This window comes from Podarcis filfolensis (genome assembly GCF_964270895.1).
Source record: "Podarcis filfolensis genome assembly, chromosome: 4".
In the NCBI taxonomy this organism is placed as follows: Eukaryota; Metazoa; Chordata; class Lepidosauria; order Squamata; family Lacertidae; genus Podarcis; species Podarcis filfolensis.
Window position 1 is genome coordinate 64,635,373 of NC_139607.1, and position 26,900 is coordinate 64,662,272.

Consider the following 26,900-nt stretch of genomic DNA (forward strand, 5'->3'; position numbering starts at 1 on the left):
CTTCCCCGAAGGATTTCCCTACCAAGCGGACATCCTCTTTGTTCCCTAGCTAGTGGCGCGTACTACTGATCAAGAGGCATTCTTCTCTGCGTCTGGGTCATTTTTATGACCCACCTTTCGGAGTTTCAGCGACCACAACCGCGCGCACGATTCGAGGGCAGCTGCCCCCTTGGTTGGCGAAGGGCCTCGTGCTTTGGGCACTTTGACTTTCGCGCCAGCCTGACTCGACCGCGTCGCTTTGCCTCCCGCCCCCCGTCCCCCAGCAATGGCTGTGAGGTGGGCGGCGGCGCAACAATGGGGCGGAGAGGGTGTCCGGAGGCAGAAGGATGGCTGCCGCCTCCACGGCCGCAGCAAGCGGCGGCCCGGGGAAGCGAAAGAGCTCTTTCCCCGCCGGCGCGCCGGCGCTCTGCCTGGCGCTGGCTTTGGCTCTGGGCCACGGTGAGGGCTGCTGCTCTTCTCGGTCTCCGAAGGGGGCGCGCGGGAATGGCGAGAGGGCGGGGCGAACACGTGGCCTGGCCCCACCCCCTTTCCTGGGGTCCCTGGCGGGGAGCAAAAGTCGCTTTGGGTGGGAAAAGAGGGGTCGCTTCGACGGGGGGAGCAGAGGATGGATTGCGGAAAACCTTAGTACGAGGGGTTGCTTGGAAGGGGAAATCACTGGATGAGGAATTACGCTGGGAAGAAGGCGGCTTTATGAGCAGTGGCAAAGAGAGGAAGATTAACTAATGCTACGGAGGGATCTCACACTTGGTTGTGTGGTGTTGACGTTGCGGCCTTAGTACCCTCTCGGAAGCTTGTGATCCTAAACAGGGGTGCGGGGTCCATTGTTTACAACAGGACCTACCTACTTCAGAGAAACTGCTTTGGATTTCAGTCTACACCTCTTTTTGTAAAAAGTAAAATATTGGGAACTGGTTACTTCAGCCTTCTGGTTTTCTGTTTTTACTTGTAGTGCTTTCTTCTAAGTTATTCCTGGAGCACGGCAAGGTGAATGACCCCAGAATTACTTTTTTAGATGCATTTGGTGGCTTTGCACCCCAGCGCCTCAGTGATACTGTATTTGTACTTGTAGATCAAGTCAAGGACCTAGGAATTCCAAAGATGGTACTGAGAACCATCTTCGGCCTCATACCTAACTTACCCCTTTTCCTTAAGTGTCTCTTCAGTTGGAGCAGTGAAGCTCTTGAGGAGTAGAGCTTAGCAGTTCTTATAAAGTCCCAAAGTTTGATCCACTGTTGATTGGGCTGGGACATCAGAGGAGCCAGTCGCTCTAGAGAGGAAAGCTCCAGCACTGGATTTGCCTGCCTGATGTCTGAGATGCCATTTCAGAGGAGATACTATTGCAATTTAAGTGTACTAGACAGAAAAGTCTACATGTACAGTAAGTTGGAAGATGGTGTGGAGAGGACAAATCTGTTTAACATATATGCTGCCATGTTTCTTATTCTCACTAATCTCCCAGAGCGTCATATGTCAAGAGGCTGGAGACCTCATTACTCTGCACAGCTTTGTCTGGCTCTACAGTCTTATTTTATTGCTTTTAAAGGGGCCAGGATGGCATCTTGCTCTGCAGCACCCGAGAAGACAGCTGTTGCAGTATCTTCACCAACAAAAATCTATGTGGAGTCTGGGAAAATTGCAAGGCTTTCATGCTGGTTCAGAACATCAATGATGATTAGTGCTGCTACATCTGTTAGCTGGAGCTATCAAGCACTGGGATCAAACAGTCGTCCCATAACTGTAAGAGCAAATTTCTGCACAAGCATTTGTGGTGCAAGTGGGTTACATGTTTTGAAACTACCACCACCCTTTGTCAATTGTATGAATGTCTTGTAGAAATTAATTGTATGTCGTGGAATGACAGCACTCAGTATGGACAAAGGGACAGGGGAGGCGTAGCCCTTTTCACTGCTTGAGGCGAAATGCCACCAGCAGGAAGGGACAGCAGCAATGGCAGGTTCCGGTAAAATCTTGCAAGATCTCGTAAGATTTCTCTGGAAATAGGCACCAAGGCTGGTGCCCCTTCTCCACCAGTAGCGGAAGTGGTGGGACAGACAGGCTGCGGATGGGAGTACTACCTTGGTCACACTGGATGGACAGTGTGGATGGACACATGGATGCCAAGGGCTTGTCCACAACCCAGAACCTGCCTGCCTCTCCACCAACCCACCTGTATCCCAATGTTGTCTCAGACCTTTCAATGTGGAAATTTTTTAACCCTGGCTGTTCAGGACTTTCCAAGGATAAAAAAAAAGCCACATTAAAACAGGGGAGGTTCCAAGACAACACTGGGAGCCCCTACATGAGCACAGTGATAGGCAGGTGCAAATCCACATTTTCCTCTAGTGTGGACAAGTCCTAGTTTTTGCCCATTGGCATAGCCAGAGGGGAAGCAGGGGAACTGCTGCTCTCCCCCAAATCAATCAATAAATAAAACTTAACTAAAAGTAGAAATTGGTAGAAAGATCTTGACAGATTTTTCTGAGCCCTTGGGGTCAAAAGAAAGTAATTTAAAACCACTGTTGTTGAGACGTTTCATTCCAAATCTGCTAGACAAAGCCAGACAGAGGATGGTGACAGGTGGGTGTCCTGTCCCCCCAGCACAAATCCTGGCTATACCCATGATTTTGCTTGTCCTTAGATATAAAGTGCAGCCTTTCATATGTTTTGTTCCTATCTCTCTTCTCTTGGACTCTCCCCTTTATCACAATTCTTTACTGTGTCTCTTTGTAGCCTCTTAATGAATTTGTTCTTGCCCCATAAACCATAAACAAACCCAATCCCATGTAAGTTCAAAGGGGCTTACTCCCAGGTAAGCATTCATAGGAGTGCAATCTCAATCTCCAATTTTCCCCACCCACCCTTCCAGTTGTGTTTCTGCTTTGCCTCCTTTCCCTTTCAATTAAGCCTCCTGCAGAATCTTAGGGGTAATTGCTCATCATTTCCCCCCTTTCCTCTTTTTAAAGGTGTTATTGGAAGATTTCTATCCCACTAGTAGCACCCAAGCTGGCTCTTCTCCTCCCAGGCATGTGGAATCACTGGATAAATGCAAACCTTTATGTCTTTGTATACGTGTCTTGAGATGAGGGATGTTTCAGTCAAAACCATATCTCCTCTTGAATCTACTGTCTTAGGCTGTGCATAGTACCTGAGAGTAAGCTCCATTGAACCCCGTGGGATTTGTAATGGAAAGGGGAGGCTAGGGGAACCTGCTTATACCCTTTCTTGCACAGCTGCCTTGCCAGAAAGACCTGTTGTGAATTAAACTATGCAGTAACAATGCCACCATACCCACAATTAATCCCAACAACCCCCAGGCAGGATGAAGTCTTGGAGGTCAAAGCAATCTCATCCAGTGTTATGCTGAGATGACACACCTTGAACTTTTCAGCCAGATGCCTCTCAATATATCCAGAAAAAGCAGAAGTAGCACCCATGGGTTTAGTGCAACCTGCTCTTTCTCTCATAAAATGCCACTCTTTCAAACCCAGACAAAAATAAAGGCGTGTGTCAGGTGGCTGCATCTGAGTGTTCTGCTCTCTGTAACTACTGGAAATCATGTGTAGTTCTCCATGGTGTTGGAAATATATCCACTCAATGTTATAAATGAAGATGAAAATTAAAGGTATATATGCAATGTTACATGTGTTTGTTTCTGTTATTACAGTTTTTCTATTACTCAGATTGGAAGGCATATGATGGGAAGAATACACAATTCAGTGGCCGAAGCATTTGGGTTGGAAATCTTTTTAAGAATGATGCATCCATCAAGATAGCAAATATGCAACCAGCAGACAATGGCACTTATTTCTGTGATGTTAAGAACCCTCCAGATATAGTCACTGCAGAAAGGGCAATTGAGGTTAAAGTTCTGGAGAAAGAGAATATTCCTGCAAGCTCCGGAAATATTTCATCCTGCTGGCTACTTGTACTTCAGTTCTGCTGCGTTCTAGCCTCTTTGACAAACTACTTGTTCTGAAAATAAAACACACCTCTTGAGGCAATTAAGAATGTTCTCCAGTATCTCATTTATCTGGACACTTAGCAATGGGGTTGAGAAGGAATTGGGATGAGTTGCAATATGGAAGACAAATAATATTGCCCCGCTGAAATAGCAACTAACTAAAACTGGCATAGGGAAACTCTGGCCCTCCAAATGTTTGGGACTACATTTCCCATCATCCCTGACCACTGACTGGTCCTGTTAGCTAGGGATTATGGGAATTGTAGTCCCAAACATCTGGAGGGCCGGAGTTTGCCTATGCTTGAACTAAAATGTACTAAAAGCTCATTCCCCCATGGCAACTTTAATCCTAGTAAGCAAATGAAAATTTTGCAGACCTCCTTCTCTGCAGGATGGTTGTTTCTTAGTTATGAAGCAACCACTGAGATTGTGTGTGTGTGTGTGTGTGTGTGTGTGTGTTTATACATGACTTTGACAACTAGATGGATGGATAGAATAAAGAGAGCATTTCAAAAATGCCCAACCAATTGCAATGCTGTCCAGGGGTCATTTACCTTTTACCTTTTCCTAGATAAACATAACATCTCATACACTGTTTTCTGAAATCTATAGTTATGTGCAGTGCTCTTTTTCTAGAAAAAGGAATGCCGAAACTCACCATGAATGGCTCCCTTTTTCTCTTATAATGGCAATAGCACCCACCTGAGAGGTGCCGGAACCGAGTTCCAGTGAGTTCCAGTGAAAAAAATGCCCTAATTATGTGGTATCAGCAACATAAGCATGCCAGACATAATTTCTGCATTGTTTCTGTCCAATCTTCTCTTTTGTTTGAAGTGTTGTGTCTTTCACATTGCAGTACATGCTAATCTCTCATAACGCACTGTGACTTGTGAAGGGAGCTTTCTGTACAACTATTAATAGGACGGAGAACTAGGAGAGGCCTCTTTTCCCAGCATAACGTCTGAATGGTATTCCCTTCCCCACCCCTAAATTTGCAGTTGGCAAGACACTGCTTTCTGCTGCCACATCCACGGCCTCTCACACCCAGGAAGGGATGAGACAAACTGGCTATAAAGAAATTCTTATGTTTATTTTCGTAGATGCTCAAAAAGCCAACAGTTGGTTTTTTTCATTGGAACACTGACAAAAAGGCACTTTCTTAAAGTAATACTAACATAGCGACATGATACTATACTAACTGGCATTCAAATAATACTCCCTCTAAACAAAATGCTTACAGTGGATACACGGCAAATATAAAAGCATGACAGAGAAACCCATGGATTCAAGCTTCGCACCTCAGTATGGCTTTACACAGCATTAAAGTACAATCTTAAAACAGTAGGAAATTAATTCAAAAGGCATCAGGTGAAAAACAAAAGCAAGCATGGTGGAATGTATTAAGGATGGGGGGGCGGGCGTCAGGTTTGCTGCCACCATTTGTGCAAACCACTAAGCAGTGGTGCATTCTGAAGGCAAAGGAATGATTGGATTAATTCTGATTAATTCAACAGACATGAGGCTTGACCAGCAAGACTCTGGGAGGAAGTGCGATAGCCACTCCCTCATCCAGGCCGTTTTATTAACAAAAGAACTTTGACACAGCATTTGTAAGAACCAATCAGATTTCCTCTGAGCATTTCAAAAAATCCCCACGTGGGAACAAAGTTAGATCAGAGGAAGCCTCTTAACTACAAAGAACTAATTTGAGCATGCATACATGTTTAGGCTAAATAAAACAGGAATCAAGGAAGAATGTATTTAGCAAACCTGGAGGTGATAAACAGGCAGTAAACAGGAAAGATAGGCATTTTTATCACCTCCATGTGAAACTATGCTTCCTGGCCCTAAGATTAACAAAAACAAACAAAAGCTACAACAAAGCTACCTCCTTATCTTTATGGTTCAGGATGCCTGGTGAAGCAACCGTCTGTTTATGTGACTTTCAGGCAAGAGAAATGGGGCAGAGATGCAGAGGCTTGGATTGATCAGAAATCATGTCAAATGACCCAAACCCTGTCAAAACGATGCTTTCACCGCTGACACAATGGCTTGCTTCATTTTTCATAATTCCTCATAGCAATCCTACCTGACCACCACAAGCAGGAGTATAAAAAAAATAATAAACCACAAAAGTATAACAAACAGGAGGTGAACTTGCAAGGCAGCAAGGTAGAGGAGCATTACAAAAACCAAAGAAGGCTCAAAACAAAAGAATCAGTGTCATGGCTGCAAGGGGCGATGTTGCATGGCCTGCTCCAGTGCTTCGATTCTGTGGGTGAGGTTGGTCACTCGTTCCTCCATCATGCGCTGTGCTGCACCTGCTGAGAGCTCCAGTGACTGCAATCTCCGTGCCAGTTGCTCAACCTGCCCCTCAGCATGCTGCAGCCTCGGAACTAGTAATGCAGAAGACAGACAAGGAGAGACCACAACATTTTATGAACCAACATGAAACATTTACTAAAAGGCTAACGAAGGTTGCTCTTTGAAGAAAGGTTTTATGTATGGGTAACGTGCATGCAAAGCAATCCCCAAAGGAGCAACTAGAGTACTGCAAAATAAAAGAGGCTGAAGGCATCCCACTATCCCTAAACTAAATCAACCTGCTAACGGCTTACACAGGAACTTTTGTCATTCTGAGACCCACCATGATCTAATATCTCTTTCAAATCACTCTTTTAGCTATACCTTTGGGCTACAGCATGTCTTCTATCTGCAAACTCTATCTTCAAATGTTTATTTTATTTGTTTATTTCATTAAATTTATATACGGCTTGATTGCAAAAGAAAACCTTAAAGCGGTTTACAAAAAGATAAACAGAAATGCCTGTTTAGCCATACTTTAAAACGCACACAAGTTAAAATACTAATGCAGATGAACATTCACAACAACTTTCTAAGCTTCTGGGTACGCTTGCCTGAACAGAAATGTTTTTAGCAGGTGCCAAAAGAAGTACAGTGAAGGCGCCTGCTTGATCTCAACAGGCAGAGAGTTCCACAGTATAAGTGCAGCCACACTAAAGGATCAGGTTCTTACAAATGTGGAATGGGGATTCTGTAGCACATGTAGTAGTGCCCAAGCCACTGATGGAAGCGATTGAGTGGGCACATCTAGGGAAAAGCGATCTCGTAAGTAAACTGGTCCAAGTTGTTATGGGATTTATATACTACCAATAGTATATAAACACCTTGAACCTGGCTTGGTAGCAAATCACGCAGCCCATGCAGATTTCTTGAGCACAGGTGTTACATGCTGACGAGGCCTCACTCCTGTCAGCAATTGTGCTGCAGCATCCTGCAAACTCCGGATCAAGCAAAAAGAAAGCCCCACATACAGCGCATTGCAGTAACCGAGTCTTGAAATAACCAACACATGAGCTACTGTGGCAGGGCTTTCCTGGTTAAGGAATGGTCATAGCTGTTGAACAGCTGGTAAAAAGCTGTTCTAGCCACTGAGACTAGCTGAACCTCTAAGGACAGAGCTGGATCCAGAAGCATGCCTAAATTGTGGACCTGATCCTAGAGAGACATCCAATATTATTTCTGCTTTTGTGTTCCTCCTGAACACAGTGCAGACTAATTTATTTTTTAAAAATAAATAAATTATTGCACTCTTCCTCTCCAAAGAGCATCATAAAAGGTTCATCTCCCCACATAATTTTATCCTGACCACCAACCTGTAAGATAAGAAAGGCTGAAAGATGGTGTCTAATCAAGTTCCTTCATTAAACCTCATGACTGACCAGGCTTTAAATGCTGATCTCTTAATGTGACATTGTAATCATTGCAGTGATAGCTCTCTAAAAATATGTGGTCAATTTTGAGTATCTGACCTGCCAAATCGTGACCAAAGTTTTAAAAATAAAAACTGGGCTGGAGTCCTTAACAATAAAATTACATTCCAGGAAATCATGAGGTCAATACCCCAGTGAGCTTGCAACTCATCTTCTAATTTAATGATGGTTTATCGCCAACAGTTTGACTTCACTCCCGAGACAGGTGGATGCCAACCTATCCACCACAACAAGGAGCCACACGAACACTTGAACAAGTATAAAGGTAAAGGGACCCCTGACCATTAGGTCCAGTCGTGACCGACTCTGGGGTTGCGGCGCTCATCTCTCTTTATTGGCCGAGGGAGCCGGCATACAGCTTCCGGGTCATGTGGCCAGCATGACTGAGCTGCTTCTGGCGAACCAGAGCAGCACACAGAAACACCATTTACCTTCCCACCGGACCGGTACCAATTTATCTACTTGCACTTTGACGTGCTTTCGAACTGCTAGGTTGGCAGGAGCAGGGACCGAGCAACGGGAGCTCACCCCGTCGCGGGGATTCGAACCGCCGACCTTCTGATAAGCAAGTCCTAGGCTCTGTAGTTTAACCCACAGCGCCACCTGCGTCCCACTGAACAAGTATACATTCAAACAATTAAAGTTCTTTTTCTCTTAGGGAGGTTAAGTCTGAAAATTTTGATCTGACTTTACCAAAATTCTAAGTGAAGAAAGGCAGCAGCAAATGAAAAAGTTTCCTAGTAAATTAACCTATTTTGCAGACTACTGAAATTAGCATGACTTACAAAATAAGGATATTTTTGTACACACCTTTTAAAAATTGCCTTTCCTTTATTGTCTGTCCCTTGGCATAATATAGTAGCAGTCTGAAGGTTTTTTTGTGAGGAAAATAACAGTAGAAAATTTATTTTATTTATCAGCTTTATACCCCAAAACTGTCCTCCAAAGGAGCCCAGATTTTATATAAATTCTGCTTAACTAAGAAAAAAACAGTTTCACTGCAATGAATTGTATTTTATAATTAGTTAGTGATTCTTGTCAAAATCTGCATTTTTCTACCAGAGGCGGACCTAGTATGGATGGAAGTGAGTCAAGAGCAGATTACCCTAACCTAACATGTTTACACCCTTCTGAGTCAAAGAAAAATTATTCCTTATTCAAATGCATAATCAAATACAGAATAATTTCATGTAACAGAGAAATTACTTCTACTTAATGGGATGCTAATGAAATGCAACAGGAAAAACCTTACAAGCATTCCATAGTCACAACTGATCTATGGTGTTGAGTCTTCCAAATAGATTATAAAACTTTTTGATCAAAAATCTTATTTCAAATATACTAATAATTAAAAATAACCAATTGTGAAAATTCATTACCAAAGGAAGACTCTCAATAAAAACCAATCTCATTAGTTTAGGCAAAGATCCTTCCCTTCTGGATGTACCACTGCTAATATGAGCTCAACAATACAATACAGTCAGCAGTATACAAAGAATCATGTGTCGGACACCTTCAGCTGTTGGACTACAACTCACATCATCCCTAACCATTGGCTATGTTTATTGAAGCTGATGGGAGACCAATATCTAGAGAGTCACAAATTCCCTTTCCCTGGCCTATGTGCTCTTAACAATGTCATCAATAAGATGGCATGATAACAAGTTAGAAGATGGATGGTGGTAAATACTACCTAATGCTTTGCTGAGCTAGCATTGCAAAATTTTGGAAGATACTGAAATAGACCAGCCTAATATGGCAAATGGAAACACAGAGCACTTTAGGTCATGAGAGTGATTTCCAACAGCTCCACATCAACAAAGATCACTGTAATTTGCAACAAGCAGTTGCTGACTTCCATGCTTATGGGTTAATTGTCATCAATCAGCAGTGGCTTCCCCTATCAATTAAGGTGGGGTAAACAGGGAGCAAACAGTTATTTCAGTGGAGCTAAAAACCTCAACAGGTCTGGGGAAAAGCTTTTCCTAGATTAACATAGCTTAGAAACAAACATTACGCTTAAAAAAATGCTACTTTCTCAGCCTCAAACTATAACTACTAACAACTACCCAGCCAGAAAGTAAACTATCCATCAGTCTGCTTAAGCAAGCAGCACTACAAATGAAGGCAGGAAACTCAAAGCCAAACAATGGCAACACCAATTTCAGACATACAAGGTCTTGGGTGTTTTATCCGGTACCAGCAGAGAGGAAAGAGATTGATTCAAGGACGCAGCAATCTCCCCTCTTGCCTGGCTTAGCACTTACCCCTTATTATTATCTGTGCAGAGCTCAACCTAAAGACCCAAAGAGCGGAGTAGCAGAAGGAGAGGAGGAGGAGGAGGAGGAGGAGGAGGAGGAGGAGGAGGAGGAGGAGGAGGAGGAGGAGAAGAAGAAGAAGAAGAAGAAGAAGAAGAAGAAGAAGAAGAAGAAGAAGAAGAAGAAGAAGAAGAAGAAGAAGAAGAAGCAGCAGCAGCAGCAGCAGCGGCGTTTGGATTTGATATCCCGCCTTTCACTCCCTTTAAGGAGTCTCAAAGCGGCTAACATTCTCCTTTCCCTTCCTCCCCCAAAACAAACACTCTGTGAGGTGAGTGGGGCTGAGAGACTTCAGAGAAGTGTGACTGGCCCAAGGTCACCCAGTAGCTGCATGTGGAGGAGCGGAGACGCAAACCCAGTTCCCCAGATTACGAGTCTATTGCTCTTAACCACTACACCACACTGGCTCTCCTGAGGTCACCTGCTCTTCCTTGGTCTCTGTTCCGCCCTGGGCTCTTAATCACAATAATCATAAACTAGTAACTGTTGCCTCTTGGCAAACCTGCACTTCAGAATATTGGAGCATACAACTATACTAAGACTCAGCATTCACAGAAGAACAAAAGCAAACTTGGCACATCTAAGAAATATACATATACATACATACACACATACTCATGCCTAACTGTGGAAACAAGCCACTGCTATCTCTTTGAACTGCTAAGAACACTTTATTCTCTAACTGTGAATGCCATTTGTTTAAAAGAAGTTCTTTTAGTGGCCTATTGAACTTTTTGTCATTTTGAAATCCACCCAGATTGAGTCAATTTCAAATCACTCTTTAGTTATACCCTTGGGCTACATTATCTCTTCTATCTCTATCCACAAACAACTTCAGCCATAAAATAAGCATAGCTCACTTAATCCTATCAATAGACTACAATATAAACCAAACTTTTCTTCTAAATTTGTAGCACCTTCCAAACTGTTTACCAGACAGCTGACGCTGGCTCTAAGAAGCAAATTAAAGCCATAATTCCAAAACCTAACTACATACAGGATTTTTAGTTCTTTTAAAACAGTTCAATTTATTCACAGAAACATTCTGAATAAAATACAAGTTATGCAAGAACAGCCAAAATAATACTCCTGTAAGTGATGGATTTTTGTAGAGTAATTTAATCAAATATTTCACAAAAGCATTTTATCAACCATTATTACTAGTACTTTTGTATCCAGAGACGGCAGTACCTTTTTCCACAACTCTGACTGAGATTTCACTAGGTGTGACAACTATATCTGGAGGGTTCTTGACATCGCAGATGAAAGTGCCATTGTCCCGGAATTGCATGTTGGATATACTGATAGATGCATCTTTCTTGTTAAGGTCACCTGCCCAGCTGCTTCTGTCCTTAAATTGTATATCCTTCCCAGAATATGATTTGCCATGGGAATAATAGAAGAACTGTAATTGGGAACACAAAACAGGATACAGTGTTAAAATCCTAGTTTTCCCCACAAAGGGAGGTCTGGGAGTAGATACAATTGCTCAGAGTGAGACCTTACTCTGACTCACTTGCCCCAATTTCCAGCTGCTGCTACAGGATCACTACTGGACCTATTATTGCCATCACCTCATACACCTTTAAACTTGACATATCCTGCTAACAAAACAGGAACCTATGGTGAAGTGTGGGTAGGTGGCTAACAAATGTGTCACTTGTTCAAAACAACCCCTCACCTTAATAATACTTCTGCCACTGAAGTATTGTGGAGCAAACACAGAAGGACGACTATCCATGATACCAAACATAATAGGATCAACCGGCATTCCGAGGCAGCCTAAATATGTACTCTTACCAGTGATAAAAGTGAGCAGGAGCAGAAAGGTATGAAATAGCAGGGAAATGTTTAATCTGCTTTGTTGCAGGCTCTTGTTTAATTCTCATCTTACTTCAATCATCATCTCTTACCGCCATAGAAGTAGTTGATCCCTCTGGTTGAAAGCTCCAGGTAACAGTAGCGGCACTGCTGATCACCTCTGAGGATGAAAAGCTGCACGGAAGCTTCGTTTCTGTCCCATTCTCCACAGAGAGTTCTGCTGGTGTGTATACTTCCAGAGCTGAAACCTGGGCTGTCAAAAACACCACAAAAATCAGGATGCAGGACCCATTGTAAGCAATGCAGAATGAAATGATAGCATTACACAAGAGGGTTAGATGAAGAGCTACAATAGAAATCTTATAGCCCAGAATAAATGCCCCATCAAATATTCATTGAGTCGCACTTAGTCCATTTGTTCTGGAAACATCCAGCGTTATTTCTGCTTTTGTGTGAGATCAGTCACTGTATAAACTTCATCCTGAATGCAATGCATACCCTATGAACTTGGCAGTGTGTATCTGAACAAGTGTGCATGCACACGAAAGCTCATACCAAGAACTAACTTAGTTGGTCTTTAAGGTGCTACTGGAAGGAAAAATTTTTTTTTGTTTTGACTATGGCAGACCAGCACAGCTACCTATCTGTAACTGGACCTATGAACTTGATCACTGAATATTTACCCAATTGTTGAGTGTTGGTCAAGGGCAACTATCAACAGTTCATCTAAGTAACCATTCTAGTAAAAGACTGGTAAGTTAAAACATCCTCCAATGACAGAAAAATGCGTAGAAAGTTCTTGTGTATTGTTTGCCTATCCATTCATTGACAAAGGAGGAATTATTATTTGAACTTGGGTAAGATTTTGTACCTTTGTAAAGTCCTATTTTGCTCAATAAAATTCAGCATTTTTCCACTAGTGCTCTGTCTTTGCTTCAAGGATTCTTTAAAAAGAAGCCTTTTGCCTTTGGCAAAACACCATCCAAGCCCTAAAGCCAGTTCACACAAACCTGGTCAACTCCATACCACCTTTACCGAAACCTTGGCAGGTTCAATACCAGAATACACACGATGCACCATGTAATAACAATAAGCAAAGAAGGTTATTTCATATGCTGCACTATCAATGCTGTCCTTCATAGGCAATGATAAGGATTCCAGATTCCTGACAGTCCAACTCCATTTTAACACAAAAATGCATAAAAAAATTTAAATTGGTAAATGTGTTTATTGAATGGAAAGAGAAAGAGAATCCTTGGGAAGGCTTCTGTGTGCTACACAGTTTGTCAGGGCTCCCCGTGAATTAAAGAAAAACACCTCAAGACTTACAACTTGTGAAAAGCCATTCAGCTGGGAACAAGAATACAAATTGGGAGCTTTACCAAGCTCAACCCACACCAGGTGTCTTTAGCAAGCAAACAAACCAGCAGGGATTGATGAAACATCGCACTACCAAAACAGGAAATAAAACATTCTCGCAATGGGGAAATGCCTTGGCACTTCCACATTTACTACACTGCCTTCACATCCAGCGTGCGGTAGAATAGAGCAGAATACCACTTAGGCAGGACACTCACCATTACACCATTGTGCAAGCAATGTCTCCCACCTCACTGCTGCTGTGCTACAATACTCATAGAATGATAGAGTTGGAAGAGACCACAAGGGCCATCGAGTCCAACCCCCTGCCAAGCAGGAAACACCATCAGAGCACTCCTGAAATATGGGTGTCAAGTCTCTGCTTAAAGACCTCCAAAGAAGGAGACTCCACCACACTCCTTGGCAGCAAATTCCACTGTCGAACAGCTCTTACTGTCAGGAAGTTCTTCCTAATGTTTAGGTGGAATCTTCTTTCTTGTAGTTTGGATCCATTGCTCCATGTCCGCTTCTCTGGAGCAGCAGAAAACAACCTTTCTCCCTCCTCTATGTGACATCCTTTTATATATTTGAACATGGCTATCATATCACCCCTTAACCTCCTCTTCTCCAGGCTAAACATGCCCAGCTCCCTTAGCCGTTCCTCATAAGGCATCGTTTCCAGGCCTTTGACCATTTTGGTTGCCCTCCTCTGGACACGTTCCAGTTTGTCAGTGTCCTTCTTGAACTGTGGTGCCCAGAACTGGACACAGTACTCCAGGTGAGGTCTGACCAGAGCAGAATACAGTGGCACTATTACTTCCCTTGATCTAGATGCTATACTCCTATTGATGCAGCCCAGAATTGCATTGGCTTTTTTAGCTGCCGCATCACACTGTTGGCTCACGTCAAGTTTGTGGTCAACCAAGACTCCTAGATCCTTTTCACATGTACTGCTCTCAAGCCAGGTGTCACCCATCTTGTATTTGTGCCTCTCATTTTTTTTGCCCAAGTGCAATACTTTACATTTCTCCCTGTTAAAATTCAACTTGTTTGTTTTGGCCCAGTTCTCTAATCTGTCAAGGTCGTTTTGAAGTGTGATCCTGTCCTCTGGGGTGTTAGCCACCCCTCCCAGTTTGGTGTCATCTGCAAATTTGATCAGGATGCCCCTGAGTCCATCATCCAAGTCGTTGATAAAGATGTTGAATAAGACCGGGCCCAAGACAGAACCCTGTGGCACCCCACTAGTCACTCTTCTCCAGGATGAAGAGGAACCATTGATGAGCACCCTTTGGGTTCGGTCAGTCAGCCAGTTACAAATCCACTGAGTGGTAGCATAGTCAAGACCGCATTTTACCAGCTTCTTTACAAGAATATCATGGGGTACCTTGTCAAATGCCTTGCTGAAATCAAGGTAGGCTACATCCACTGCGTTCCCTTCATCTACCAGGCTTGTAATTCTGTCAAAAAATGAGATCAGGTTAGTCTGACACGACTTATTTTTCAGAAATCCATGCTGACTATTGGTGATCACAGCATTCCTTTCTAGGTGCTCACAGACTGTTTGCTTAATGATCTGCTCCAGAATCTTCCCTGGTATTGATGTCAGACTGACTGGGCGGTAATTATTTGGGTCCTCTCTTTTCCCCTTTTTGAAAATAGGGACAACATTTGCCCTCCTCCAGTCTGCCGGGACTTCGCCTGTTCTCCAGGAATTCTCAAAGATGACTGCCAGTGGTTCTGAGATCACATCTGCCAGTTCTTTTAATACTCTTGGATGCAGTTCATCTGGCCCTGGAGACTTGAATACATCTAGACTAGCCAAGTATTATTGTACTATCTCCTTAGTTATTCTGGGCTGTGTTTCCTCTGCTGAATCATTTGCTCCAAATTCTTCAGGTCCGGCATTGCTGACTGAGGCAAAGAAGGCATTGAGGAGTTCAGCCCTTTCTGTGTCCCCTGTTTGCATTTCACCATCTTCTCCTCTGAGTGACCCCACTGTTTCTTTGTTCTTCCTTTTGCTACGAACATACCCATAAAAGCCTTTTTTGTTGCTTTTAACCTCTCTAGCAAGCCTGAGTTCATTCTGTGCTTTAGCTTTTCTGACTTTGTGTCTACACGTGCTGGCTATTTGTTTGAATTCCTCTTTGGTGGTTTCCCCCCTTTTCCATTTTTTGTAGACATCCTTTTTTAATCTTAACTCAGTTAAAAGTTCTTTAGATAGCCACCCTGGCTTCTTTAGGCACCTTCCATGTTTCTGTCTCATTGGTATTGCCTGAAGTTGTGCTTTTACTATTTCCCTCTTAACAAACTCCCAGCCATCATGAACTCCTTTTCCTTTTAGTATTACTGTCCATGGGATCTCACCCAGCACTTCCCTAAGTTTTATGAAGTCGGCTTTCTTAAAGTCAAGAAATTGAGTCCTAGTATGCTTGGCTGCTCCTTTCCGCTGTATAGTAAACTTCAGAAGAGCATGATCACTCGCGCCTAATGATCCTTCCACTTCTACCCCACTAACCAGGTCATCAACATTGGTTAGGACCAGATCTAAAATGGCTGTTCCTCTTGTTGCTTCACCCACTTTCTGGACAATGAAGTTGTCTGCAATGCCAGTGAGGAATCTGTTTGACCTTATGCTCTTGGCTGAGTTTGACTTAAATGTTTAAATGTGCTTAAGAAAACGCACTCACGTTTCTATGATGCAATAATCTAGATTTATAGAAGCCTACATTTATAGAAACCTGCCATGATATTATAGGCTTTCAGCTAGAAAGCCTTGTGTGACTCAGGACTCCAATACCTTAAAGACCACCTCTTCCCACACAAGCCAACCCACACCTCACATTCAGCATCTGAAGCTTTTCTCTATTTTCCCCCATCCAAGGAAGATGTGGAGGGTGGCAACATGAGAACAAGTAAGTAAGTAAGTAAATCTGTTTAGAAGAGCCAATGGCAGCTGGTGCCCACTTGGCCTGGTAGTGCTAAGAGGCCACAGGTCATGGCCAAGTTGTCCTAGTTTTCTCCCTATCATGCTCCCTTGCAAACATACTGTTGACACTTAAGCTTTGCTTTTTATTATTTATTTATTTATTTATTTAGTCCCAGCTGGAAACGTCTCACTTTGGTACCAAAGGAATCTCTGCTGCCAGAGGAGCCTGATGGAATAAACGTTTGTGTGGCTTCCACCTGTCCTGGTTCTCTCCCTATCCTCCTCCTTTGCAAAGAAACAGTGGACACTTAAACACTGTAGTCTTATTAATACATAGCCCCTAAGTGTCTTACCTTGGTTCTGAAGGGGCCCTTGCTGTCACAATTTCTAGTGTGCATCCATGCCATGATTACAGCGGCGTAGCGTGGGTTGTCAGCACCCGGGGCAAGGCAAGTAATTTGCGCCCCCTAACCCGGGGCAAGGCAAGTAATTTGCGCCCCCTAACCCCTAACCATGGTCATTAATACTGACGGCTCTACTCTGGGGCAAACTTCGTGGTGACTACTGCCCTCCGTGGTGTTGTTTTTGCAATTAAAGGACCCCTGCCTCAAATAAAGCATCTTGGGGACTGGGATTTGCCAAGGGAGCTGGGAATTGCAGTTCAGTGGCGGGTCAGGGGGAGAGGGTCCCTTCCGCGTCTGGGTGCCGCAGCCCCTTTGCGCCAAGACGCGTGTCTTTGGGCGTCGCGGCGCAGCCTTCTCGGTCTCCCTCCCCGGCCCGGCTAGCCCCGATGCGGCTTCTTTCTGGCGCGGGGAGGGGGCGGCTCTGGGGCCAGTGCGTCGGCCGGCCTCCAGTGCGGGTGGGCGGGCCCCATCGGGGCAGGTGGACGGTCTCGGCGCGCAGGCACTAGAGCGCAGGTGGCTCCGGCTGGGCGCTTCATTCGCCGCCGGTGGCGCGTTTGGCGGGCTGCGCGCGTCCAGAGAGCGACCCGAGCCTGGGCGGCGTGGCGCTTGGTGCCGGAGCCTCCGCCCGCAGCGCCCCGTCGGGAGACCCAGCCGGAAGGAGCCTCGAGCCGGCTGTCTGACGCGGCTGAAGCTGCCAGGGCAGCATGGCAGGCGGCGGCTCCTCGGCGACTCCACACGGCCAGCCCAGCGCGCTGGCCGAGCCCCGCAGGCGAACGCTGCCCGTCGGTGAGGAGGGGCTGCCTGGCGCGCCCTCCGCGGCCCGCGCTGAGAGCCGCTGCCAGCTCGTCGGTTCCACGAGGCATGGGGCTCTGCTACAGCCTGCGCCCGAGGCTCTTCGGCGACTCCGGAGGCTGCGAGTGCGCCCCCTCCAGATGTTGCGCCCGGTGCGGCCGGCCCCCCCTGCACCCCCCACGCTACGCCACTGCATGATTAGTGTACATAACATAGAAGTAATAAGAAGCGGTAAGTATGTAAATAACTGCAGTCTGAATTTGTTAGTCTTAAAGGTGCCACACTGGACTCTTAAACATGAACCCCATATATTTCCAGACCTTATGGAGAGATATTATTCCTCTGCCCCCTGCAGCTCAGAGATGAAACATTTCCAGACTTCTAAAAACTGAAGGTTTATCCAAACTGAAACAAACTTCAACTCTTCCACATCTCAGTTTATTTCTTGATTTGGTGTACAGTGGTATCTCGGTTGTCGAACATAATCCATTCCAGAAGACCTTTAAACTTCTGAAACGTTCAACAACCAAGGTGCAATGGGTGGTCGGCAAATTCCATTCAGAAAATGGAGAAACACGCCTCGGAAGCCATTTCACTTCCGAGGCACGTTCGAAAACGGAAACATTCACTTCTGTGTTTTCGACGTTCAGAAACCAAAACGTTTGGCTTCTGTAATGTTCGACAACCAAGGTACCACAGTATTTCCAAACAGAGACAAGTCCCCACCCCCCAAATCCTACAGGTTTACCCTGTGTTGCATTAGGTTCATGTTCTGTCTTTTCGGCTTGTGAACGCAGCAAGCCCGAAAGTGTATACTTCTGGGTTTCGCCGCGCGCATGTGCGCAGAAGTGTTCTATTGCGCCGTGTGTGTGTGCAGAAGCAGCACTCTAGTTACAGACTTTTCCGGGTGCAAATGGCACCCCGGAATGGATCATGTCCGTAACTAGAGGTACCACTGTATCTGACGTGGCTAAGAAGCAGTTGGTGTCAGAGGTTTTGCTGTGTGAAGGCCTTGACAAAATCTTTCAGTAGCGTACGCTTGGCAGAATCCCAGACTACATTCCGTGGCCAAACACCTGAATATGTTTTGTATGTTGCAACATTTAAAAGTACCTTTCCAACAGCAAGCCCTAAGTATACTGCTTGTTTTGTAATCCTGTCAAATACAGAAGGTGTGCTTACATTTCTACCTTGAAACTTGGTTCCAACAGACTTGCAGCAGTCAGAATTGGAGGTAACAAAATTACACTGCTCTGTACTTTCTCCCACTCCCACTCCCAGTCTTTTGAAGACTAGTCAAGAGGTCAGAAACAGATTCACCAACCATGCCAACAAATTTACAGCCACAAGCAAAGAAGGCATTCAATCCTCCTTCCTTCTCTTGCCTCCTTGGCAAGAGCATTGCTCTATCTCTAACCTTTGAATTCTTGGCAGAAGCATTGCTAAAATTCCCAATTGATAGGAACATGACTGAAGGAATGACCACCAGGTGTGGAGCACACTTCCACCCGCAGACAAGCCACAGCTGTCTGAACATCCTGCCCTCTATCTAACCTTTGGCTTTCTCAGTGGTCAGCTGGGCCCTGTCTGTGACCTTTGTTTCCTTCGTCATACATCGTTCAAGGGGAAAATGACGCTGTGGACCATGCGATCGGCAAGTCCTAGGCGCTGAGGTTTTACCCACAGCGCCACCCGCGATCCCGTGATGTGGGGATATTGGGTATTAATTTTCCTTCACCAGCTACCCCACTCCCAACAGTCCATCAAGTGCAGGGATACAGACCACAGTTCAGCATTTATTCTGCTCTTCTCTCTCTGTGTTAGCAGATAATTAAGTACACATCATGGAAGATCTTTCTGTCTTTATTTCTGCTTTGTTGATGTGTTGGTTAACTGTCATGCAGCAGGGTAGGAAAAGTCAATTTCCCCTCTTGCCTGGCTGTCTTACCCTTATTATTATCTGTGCAGAGCTCAACCTAAAGACCCAAAGGGCGGAGTGGCAGAGGGAGAGAGAGAGGTCACCTGCTCTTCCTTGGTCTCTGTTCCGCCCTGGGCTCTTCTGCAAAGCGATTCGCACGTACACCCGCCACCATCATGACACGCAAGTTAGCTCACCCCCACCCACTCTTCCTTTTACCGGAGAGAGACCAGGGAGGGGCTGCGAGGGGGGCTCAGGGAGACCTGGAATCCCCCGCCGACACCCAACAGCACCGAGGAAACAGCGCTCCGCTCTGCCGCAGCGTCGCGTTCACACGCCCCAGACGACTCGCCTCCCGCGCGCGCTCCGCTTCCCCCGCCGCCCGAGTTCTGGCGGAGACGGCGGGGCTCAGCGAAGAGGAAAGGCTTTTCTCCCGCCCTGCTTTCTCCCTCCTTGGCTCCCCTCCTTCCCTTTCAGGCGCGCCGACCCCGACACGGGAAACCCACTCACACGAGCCGAGAGCCGCTGCCAGCAGCAACGAGCTGAGCCAGGCGGCGAGTCTCGGACTGCAGCCGCCGCCGCCGCCTCCTGGCGCCGTTAACGCCGCCACCGCCACGGTCGCCGCTGCCATTTTCCTGCCGGGAAGGGGACTGTAGAAACCAAGTCGAACCAACGTGCGAGTGTCGAGCTCTTTTGCCCGGTTTCGTCGCAGGGCGATTGGGAGCTCAGGTTGCCAGCCTCCCAATGGAGGGCCATTTAAAGAGAAATTGCCCGCCCCCTTTGGGGGCGTTCTGTGAGGGATGGGCACATTTGCAGAGCGACTCCATACATTACATGAAATATCAATTAGTCACTTGGGATCTGTGTCACCAGCTGATTGACAACTTTTTCCAGTGACAACAATAATAAATCTTTCCTGTTTCAGAAGTTGATGCATTTTCTGGCTTTACTGGCTGACTCTGTTGATCTGAAGAAGTGTGCATGCACACGAAAGCTCATACCAATAACAAACTTGTTCTCTAAGATGCTACTGAAAGGAATTTGTTTATCCTGTTGATCATGGTATTCTTGGAAATCTGTGTTTTTGGAGAAGCGCTGTCTGTGTTGCAATCTGCAGGACTGTTCTGGAAAACTGTCTTGAACATGTTTGGAACCAAACAAGCCATCTTTAAGTGAATGTTTTCAAATAACCTTTTTCCTATTGGAACCAACTTGGCCTTTTTAAGCTCTGTGATCCTAATTCTTGGAGCTTGTACAGCTGTAATACGTATATTAGTGACAGATGATAAATCAAGCACAGCCACATTTTCTTCCCATTTTAGAAAGCTGCCATGGCAAAATGTGTGGATACACTAACACAGTACAGCCCCACTTCCCATTAGCCTTTTTAGTTTGGATCTCTTGTCAAATAAACAAGTTACAGTACTATGATTTCCTCTTGTAGAACATTCCTGGGTAAATAAACTTAGAGGACAAATGCGGTAACAGAATAGATAGTACTTGCTGGTGTTCAACCAGTAAGCTCAATGGGGACATGTAGAGGAGGCAAGTCTCCATTGCTCAGCTTAACCACTTCATGTGTTTTTTGTGAAGGTGAGCACACAAAGTTTGTTGGGTTTTCCCCAATGTTGTTCTAACCCAGTGTTTCCGAAACTTGAGTCGCCAGCTGGTTTTGGACTACAACTCCCATCATCGCTAGCTAGCAGGACCAGTGGTCAGGGATGATGGGAAATGTAGTCCAAAAAAGAGCTGGAGACCCAAGTTTGGGAAACACTGTTCTAAGCATTCCTCGTAGGGGAGTTTTATTCCCGCCACAAGGTCAGCTTCCTGAGCCCTTTCCCTGCTGTCTCCCTTCAGTTTCAGCGCCCACAACTGCGCGCACGATTCGAGGGCAGCAAAGGGCCTCGTGCTTTGACTTTCGCGCAAGCCGGACTCGGCGGCGTCGCTTTGCCCCCCCTCCCGCCCCCCAGCAATGGCTGTGAGGTGGGCGGCGGCGCAACAATGGGGCGCAGAGGGTGTCCGGAGGCAGAAGGATGGCTGCCGCCTCCGCGGCCGCAGCAACCGGCGGCCCCGGGAAGCGAAAGCGCTCTTTCCCCGCCCGTGCGCCTGCGCTCTGCCTGGCGCTGGCTTTGGCTCTGGGCCACGGTGAGGGCTGCCGCTCTTCTCCGTCTCCGCTGGGGCGCGCGGGAATGGCGAGAGGGCGGGGCAAGCGGCTCCCGGGCGGGGAGAACACGTGGCCTGGCCCCACCCCCTTTCCTGGGGTCCCTGGCGGGGAGCAAAAGTCGCTTTGGGCGGGAAAAGAGGGGTCGCTTCGAGGGCGGAGCAGAGGTTGGTCCTGTTAAGGTCGATCTCTGGGTCGCGGGCAGTCTTAGTAACTGCAGACCTTCGGCGTTCCCTCTCGGTGCGGTGTGTCCGGCTCACATGCCGAGGGCTTGTAAATTAAGCTTGCAATCCTGAATAGGTTTACGGAGTCCATTGTATTAATCGGGCCTTACTACTTCTGAGAAAGTGTGCTTTGGATTCCAAGTTTCTTTGACCATTTTCTAGTCTACGTATTTTTTATATGCAGTATATAATCACCAAAAAGAAAAATCTTGGGAACTTAAGTATAAATTGAGCAGCCAATTCCACAGCTATACTTGTATCTTAAGAATAGTAAACAAAAGAATATGAGCAATGAAACATTTGTGAACGAAAATCCTTATAGTACAATGTGAAATTGGATGTGCTCTGCTTCTGATGGAATGAGCTAATATCAATTACTTTAAAATAAACTTGCTGCACGCTTTTAAAGTTCCAAAGTTTGATCCATCAAAGAAGCTCTCAGTACTGAGCACCAGTACAGAATGAAATTGCATCCAATTATCTCTGGAAACTCATATAAATTCATGTGTCCAATTGACAAATATCCCTTTTATTAGAAGTAAATATTTTGTTATGTGAGATTCAGAATAACAAAAGAAGGCTGGCTGTGGGTGAAGAGCCTTCTGGGTAGCTGCAAAATGTCTTGTGTGTGTTCTTCTATGCACATTAGCTGCGGCAGGAACAGGTTCATTTGGGAACTGATTATACAGGCTAATTCCACTTCATAACAGGATTTGCTTTCCTTAACTGTTAGAATTGCCATGAAGAAAGTACAAAGCTTTAAAGTGGGTTGCGGCTCAGTAACAAAACAAAACAGACAGTTTAAAGAATGGTTCAAACCATTTCTTGCTTTGGCTCAGTTATGACCAAACACCTTCTGTTACCAGATACTCATGGGCAGATCATAATGGCTCCTGCCTGTAAGTGATTCTAGACTCTGGGCTTGGCCCCCCAAGACCCCACCAATGTAGGAAGTGTTAAGTTGTGGGTGAACATATCAGATGACACAGCAATTCTTCAAACAGCTCTTGATTATTCACAGAACAGAACTGAACTGAAGGGTTCAGTCAGCCTGCTTATATAGAGCTCCAGTACAACGTAACTGCAACAATTTTCTAAAGCTATCCGATCACTGAACGTCACTTTCGATCCCTTATTTGCATTACTACAGTATCCCCCTGCTGGCCCAGGGTGAGAACTTCAGTACATAACAGGAAGCAGCAGCAAAAAATAGGGGGAGGGATTAAAATATAGGTGGTTCTGGGGTGGGTGGAGAGGTTGAAATCTCTCTTCCCAGCCCAGTGACCTAATAGGGATGCAAATTGCCTGTTCCCCACTCATCAGATCAATCATTTGATGAGTAGGGAAAGGGTGATAATTCTGCTTCTCAGCTGATCTGCAGGCTGTGTGTCCTGCATCTCTCCAATATTGTGGGATAGCTCCACCCACTTCTGGGTGGCTTGGGCCAAAGGCAATGGCACCCCTTTGGCCTAGCTAACCCTTACTCAAACCTTAAACCATTTTTTTCTATTCTAAGTCAATTTTTCTAGAAGTTGTGGTTGTGATCTTTCCAGGGATTTTCTCTCTCAGTTGGCATTTCTGCAGTGACTATGTCTGGAGGGTTCTTGAGATCATGGAAATAAGTGTCATAGTCTGTGGCACAAGAACTTGCAGCTGTGCAGTACATGGAACTTCTCCTCGGTCCCCTCCCTCAAATCTTCTCCAGAATTTTAGGTGAACCCCCCAAGCAGGTTGCATGGGAAGAGGAATCTCCATTGTGCAGCCAAAATGCATTGTGCTAATGGAATGACGGTGTTAGATACCATCCATATGTTTTTCATGACTATTTTGTTCTGTCTGTAAATGCAGCTGCATTGATTTTTAGATGTTGTTTTTAATCAATTTTATTATAAACAGCCTCAAGGTCCCCCCCCCATTATGGGCGCTATATCAATATTTTAAGCAAAAATAAATAAATATTCAAAGTAGGCTAACTTACGCATGCCTTCGTCTAGCTTTACATTGCTCTAAAGTAAACTGTGTAATTCTATTGCTTTAAAGGGACCTGGTTGGTATTTTGTTCTGCAACCGCCGATATTGCAGCTGTTATAGTGTCCACACCAGCAGAACTGATTGTGGAGATTGGGACAGTAGCGAAGCTTCCATGCAAGTTCACATCATCAGAGAAGATTACTACTACAGCCTCTGCTACCTGGAGCTATCGAAAACGGGGAACAGATGACCGTCCCATAACTGTAAGAGTTAATGACTGAGGGAAAGCTAGATTTGCATTAGATTTTGTGGTGAAAGTGGATTACATGTTTGGAAACCACTACTTTTCTTTTGTCAACTGAATGAATGCCTTATTGAAGCAATGTATTGTTGCACGCCACCCTAATCTCTGAGTGTTACAAGATTCCAGGGGTTCCAGGTGCTTACCATAGGTTTGGTTTCCTCAGAATGAGGGGCAGCAGAGACTGGGGTGTCTTTATGATATATGGTTTATTTACACATATATGCAACCTCACCCTATGGTGCAGGGGCTTACAGCATTAACACGCCAGCAGGTCTTGCTTCTCCCACAACCTTTGATTCCAGCAGAAACCAAGCATGTCTCCCCCTCACAGGCTCCTGCCTGCAGCCTGCTTCTAGCATCTAGCTCTCACACATACCAACTCTGGCTTTTGTCCTTCTAACCACCAGCCAGTAGGGGGGCACTGGTGGGGAGACACCCATTTGCTCAGAGCCATTTCCTTTGTTACCTTAAGGACCCATAATTAGGGGCAGTGTTTGAAACTCCCATTGTTCTAGGCACATTGTGCGCCCTGGAATTTCATTAGTGCAAGCAATTTCTGACCTCTGGGCCCAATACTGCACCTAAAATTTCAGTTTAAAACTGCAGAGTGGAAGAAAAGGAGGACCTTTTTCTGCCTCTCCACTTCCAGCTACTCTCTGAAGACTGGAGAAGACACCCTCTGAATAATATTAGACGGGTGGGCAGGGGAAGGACTGGACCATGTGAAAAATGAACATAAAATTTTAGCTGCAGTTCATTCATTTTCAGCTTTGTATTCTTTTCATTTAAAAATCGTGTCCAGAGATTCCATTGTTGTGCCCATAACCTATGTTTAAGGTGCCATTTAACTCCTAGCTTTCATATCTCCATTTCTAGCACTGCTTAGGGGGGAATTACCTCACCAAAAAGCTGGTCTGGCTATTTCAGCAATCAAATCCTTGTTGGATCCTGGAATTAGAAGTCTAACCTCCCACCAAACTCACAACAGTATTGTCTGTTGTGTATTGACAGCACTCAATAAGAACCAAATGAGTTTTTTCCACACAGGAACTAAATGTGGATTTGTACCTGCCTGTCCTGCTATTAACATCTTCCCCATCCCAGTGATGTCTCAGACCTTCCTCACTTTCAGTGTGGGGTTTTTCAATCCTGGCTGTTATAGACTTTCCAATAATTGCAAACCCCACATTAAAAGGGGGGAAAGTACAAGACAACACTGAGATGGGGAGAGACTCGTTTGGATGCCCTTACATTGATGCGGAAACAGGCAAGTGCAACTCCACATTTTGCTCTAGTGTCCCATATTTTTGCCTGTCCTCAAATTGCAGTCTTTGAGATACTTTGCTCACATATTTCTTCTATTGATCTCTCTCCCTTTCATTTATCAGAATTGCTTATTTGTGTCTCTTTGTGGTCTTTTTATTAACGTGTTCCTGCAAAGTTAATCACGGTTTGATTTAAAATTTGTATCCCGCTTCTTCAACAACTATGTTCAACTCAAAGCAGCGATTAACAAAGTGATTGTGTTTGTTTTTATGCTTACAGTTTTTCTATTACTCAAATGAGAAAGCATATGATGGGAAGAATACACAATTCACTGGCCGCAGCACATGGGCTGGAGATTTTTTAAAGCAAGATGCATCCATCAAGATAGAAAACATGCAACCTACAGACAATGGCACTTATTTCTGTGATGTTAAGAACCCTCCAGATGTAGTCACTGAAGAAAGGCCAATTGAAGTTAAAGTTGTGGAGAAAGAGAATATTCCTGCAAGCTCCGGAAATATTTCATCCTGCTGGCTACTTGTACTTCAGTACTGCTGCGTTCTAGCCTCTTTGCCAAACTACTTGCTCTGAAAATAAAACACACCCCTTGAGGCAATTACGAATGTTGTCCACTATCTTATTTATCTGGACACTTAGCAATGGGGTTGAGAAGGAATTGGGATGAGTTGCAATATGGAAGACAAATAATATTGCCCTGCTGAAATAGCAACTAACTAAAACAGGCATAGGGAAACTCTGGCCCTCCAAATGTTTGGGACTACATTTCCCATCATCCCTGACCACTGGTCCTGTTAGCTAGGGATTATGGGAATTGTAGTCCCAAACATCTGGAGGGCCGGAGTTTGCCTATGCTTGAACTAAAATGTACTAAAAGCTCATTCCCCCATGGCAACTTTAATCCTAGTAAGCAAATGAAAATTTTGCAGCACCTCCTTCTCTGCAGGATGGTTGTTTCTTAGTTATGAAGCAACCACTGAGATTGTGTGTGTGTGTGTGTGTGTGTTTATACATGACTTTGACAACTAGATGGATGGATAGAATAAAGAGAGCATTTCAAAAATGCCCAACCAATTGCAATGCTGTCCAGGGGTCATTTACCTTGCTTCTCCCATACATGACTTGGATGACTAGATGGATGTTGGATGAATGGATTAAAAAGGGCATTTCAGAAATGTCTAATGAATTGCAATGCCACCTTGCTTTTGCTGTCAAGGTGATATAAATTCAGCTTTATGAAGCACTCAGGATGTTTTATTATGACACAATCAGCAGTTTGTGTTTTTTTTGGTTTTACTATAACCTATTAAAAAATGAAATGCATTTGTACTTCCAGTTCTGTGCTTGGGAAGGTCTTGGATAATTTTTCCTAATTATTGGTGCCTGAAGTTCCTAATGTGGCACTCAAGAGGAACCATGGTATCCCGAGACACCAGCATTGTTAACCTTGAAATTCCACTGCTCCTTCCAAATGTTAATTGCTTTAAAAATTAGGGCTCCAAGCCGAAAATCTCCCGGGATGAGCAGAGTTTGGAATAGGTAGATCTCCAGCTAAGCTGGCTAATCCTGGGCACTGTCAGGGCTGCATGTATTGAAGTCTCTCATTTCAACTCAGTGGGGGCTCAGCCAGGGTAACTCCCAGAAAATGAGTGTGTTGCCGGCATGG

General features: G+C 45.0%; 2 protein-coding genes across 7 annotated transcripts; one reads left to right on the forward strand and one right to left on the reverse strand.

Moving 5' to 3' along the window:
* Positions 1-281: 281 nt before the first annotated feature.
* Positions 282-25,834, forward strand: LOC310761596 (myelin protein zero-like protein 1). Of its 6 annotated transcripts, none has more exons than XR_014547563.1 (3): positions 282-438; positions 1,544-1,737; positions 3,665-4,008. XR_014547563.1 is itself a non-coding variant. In XM_083611756.1 (3 exons), exons 1-3 carry the CDS (start codon positions 327-329, stop codon positions 25,805-25,807), a joined length of 618 nt encoding a protein of 205 aa, XP_083467882.1. In that variant the 5' UTR covers positions 288-326; the 3' UTR covers positions 25,808-25,834. The 6 variants fall into 6 exon arrangements, 2 of the variants coding, with proteins under 2 accessions (XP_083467882.1, XP_083467881.1); XM_083611756.1 differs by lacking the exons at positions 1,544-1,737; positions 3,665-4,008 and adding exons at positions 23,716-23,909; positions 25,496-25,834 and having other exon boundaries at positions 288-438; XR_014547564.1 differs by lacking the exon at positions 282-438 and adding an exon at positions 607-624.
* LOC310761592 (myelin protein zero-like protein 1) lies at positions 5,031-20,017 on the reverse strand. Its single transcript, XM_083611749.1, has 4 exons — positions 19,801-20,017; positions 11,984-12,144; positions 11,262-11,475; positions 5,031-6,357 (listed from the first exon to the last, which is right to left on the reverse strand). The coding sequence occupies exons 1-4, from the start codon at positions 19,919-19,921 to the stop codon at positions 6,185-6,187; spliced, it is 669 nt and encodes a 222-aa protein (XP_083467875.1). The 5' UTR covers positions 19,922-20,017; the 3' UTR covers positions 5,031-6,184.
* Positions 25,835-26,900: the final 1,066 nt, after the last annotated feature.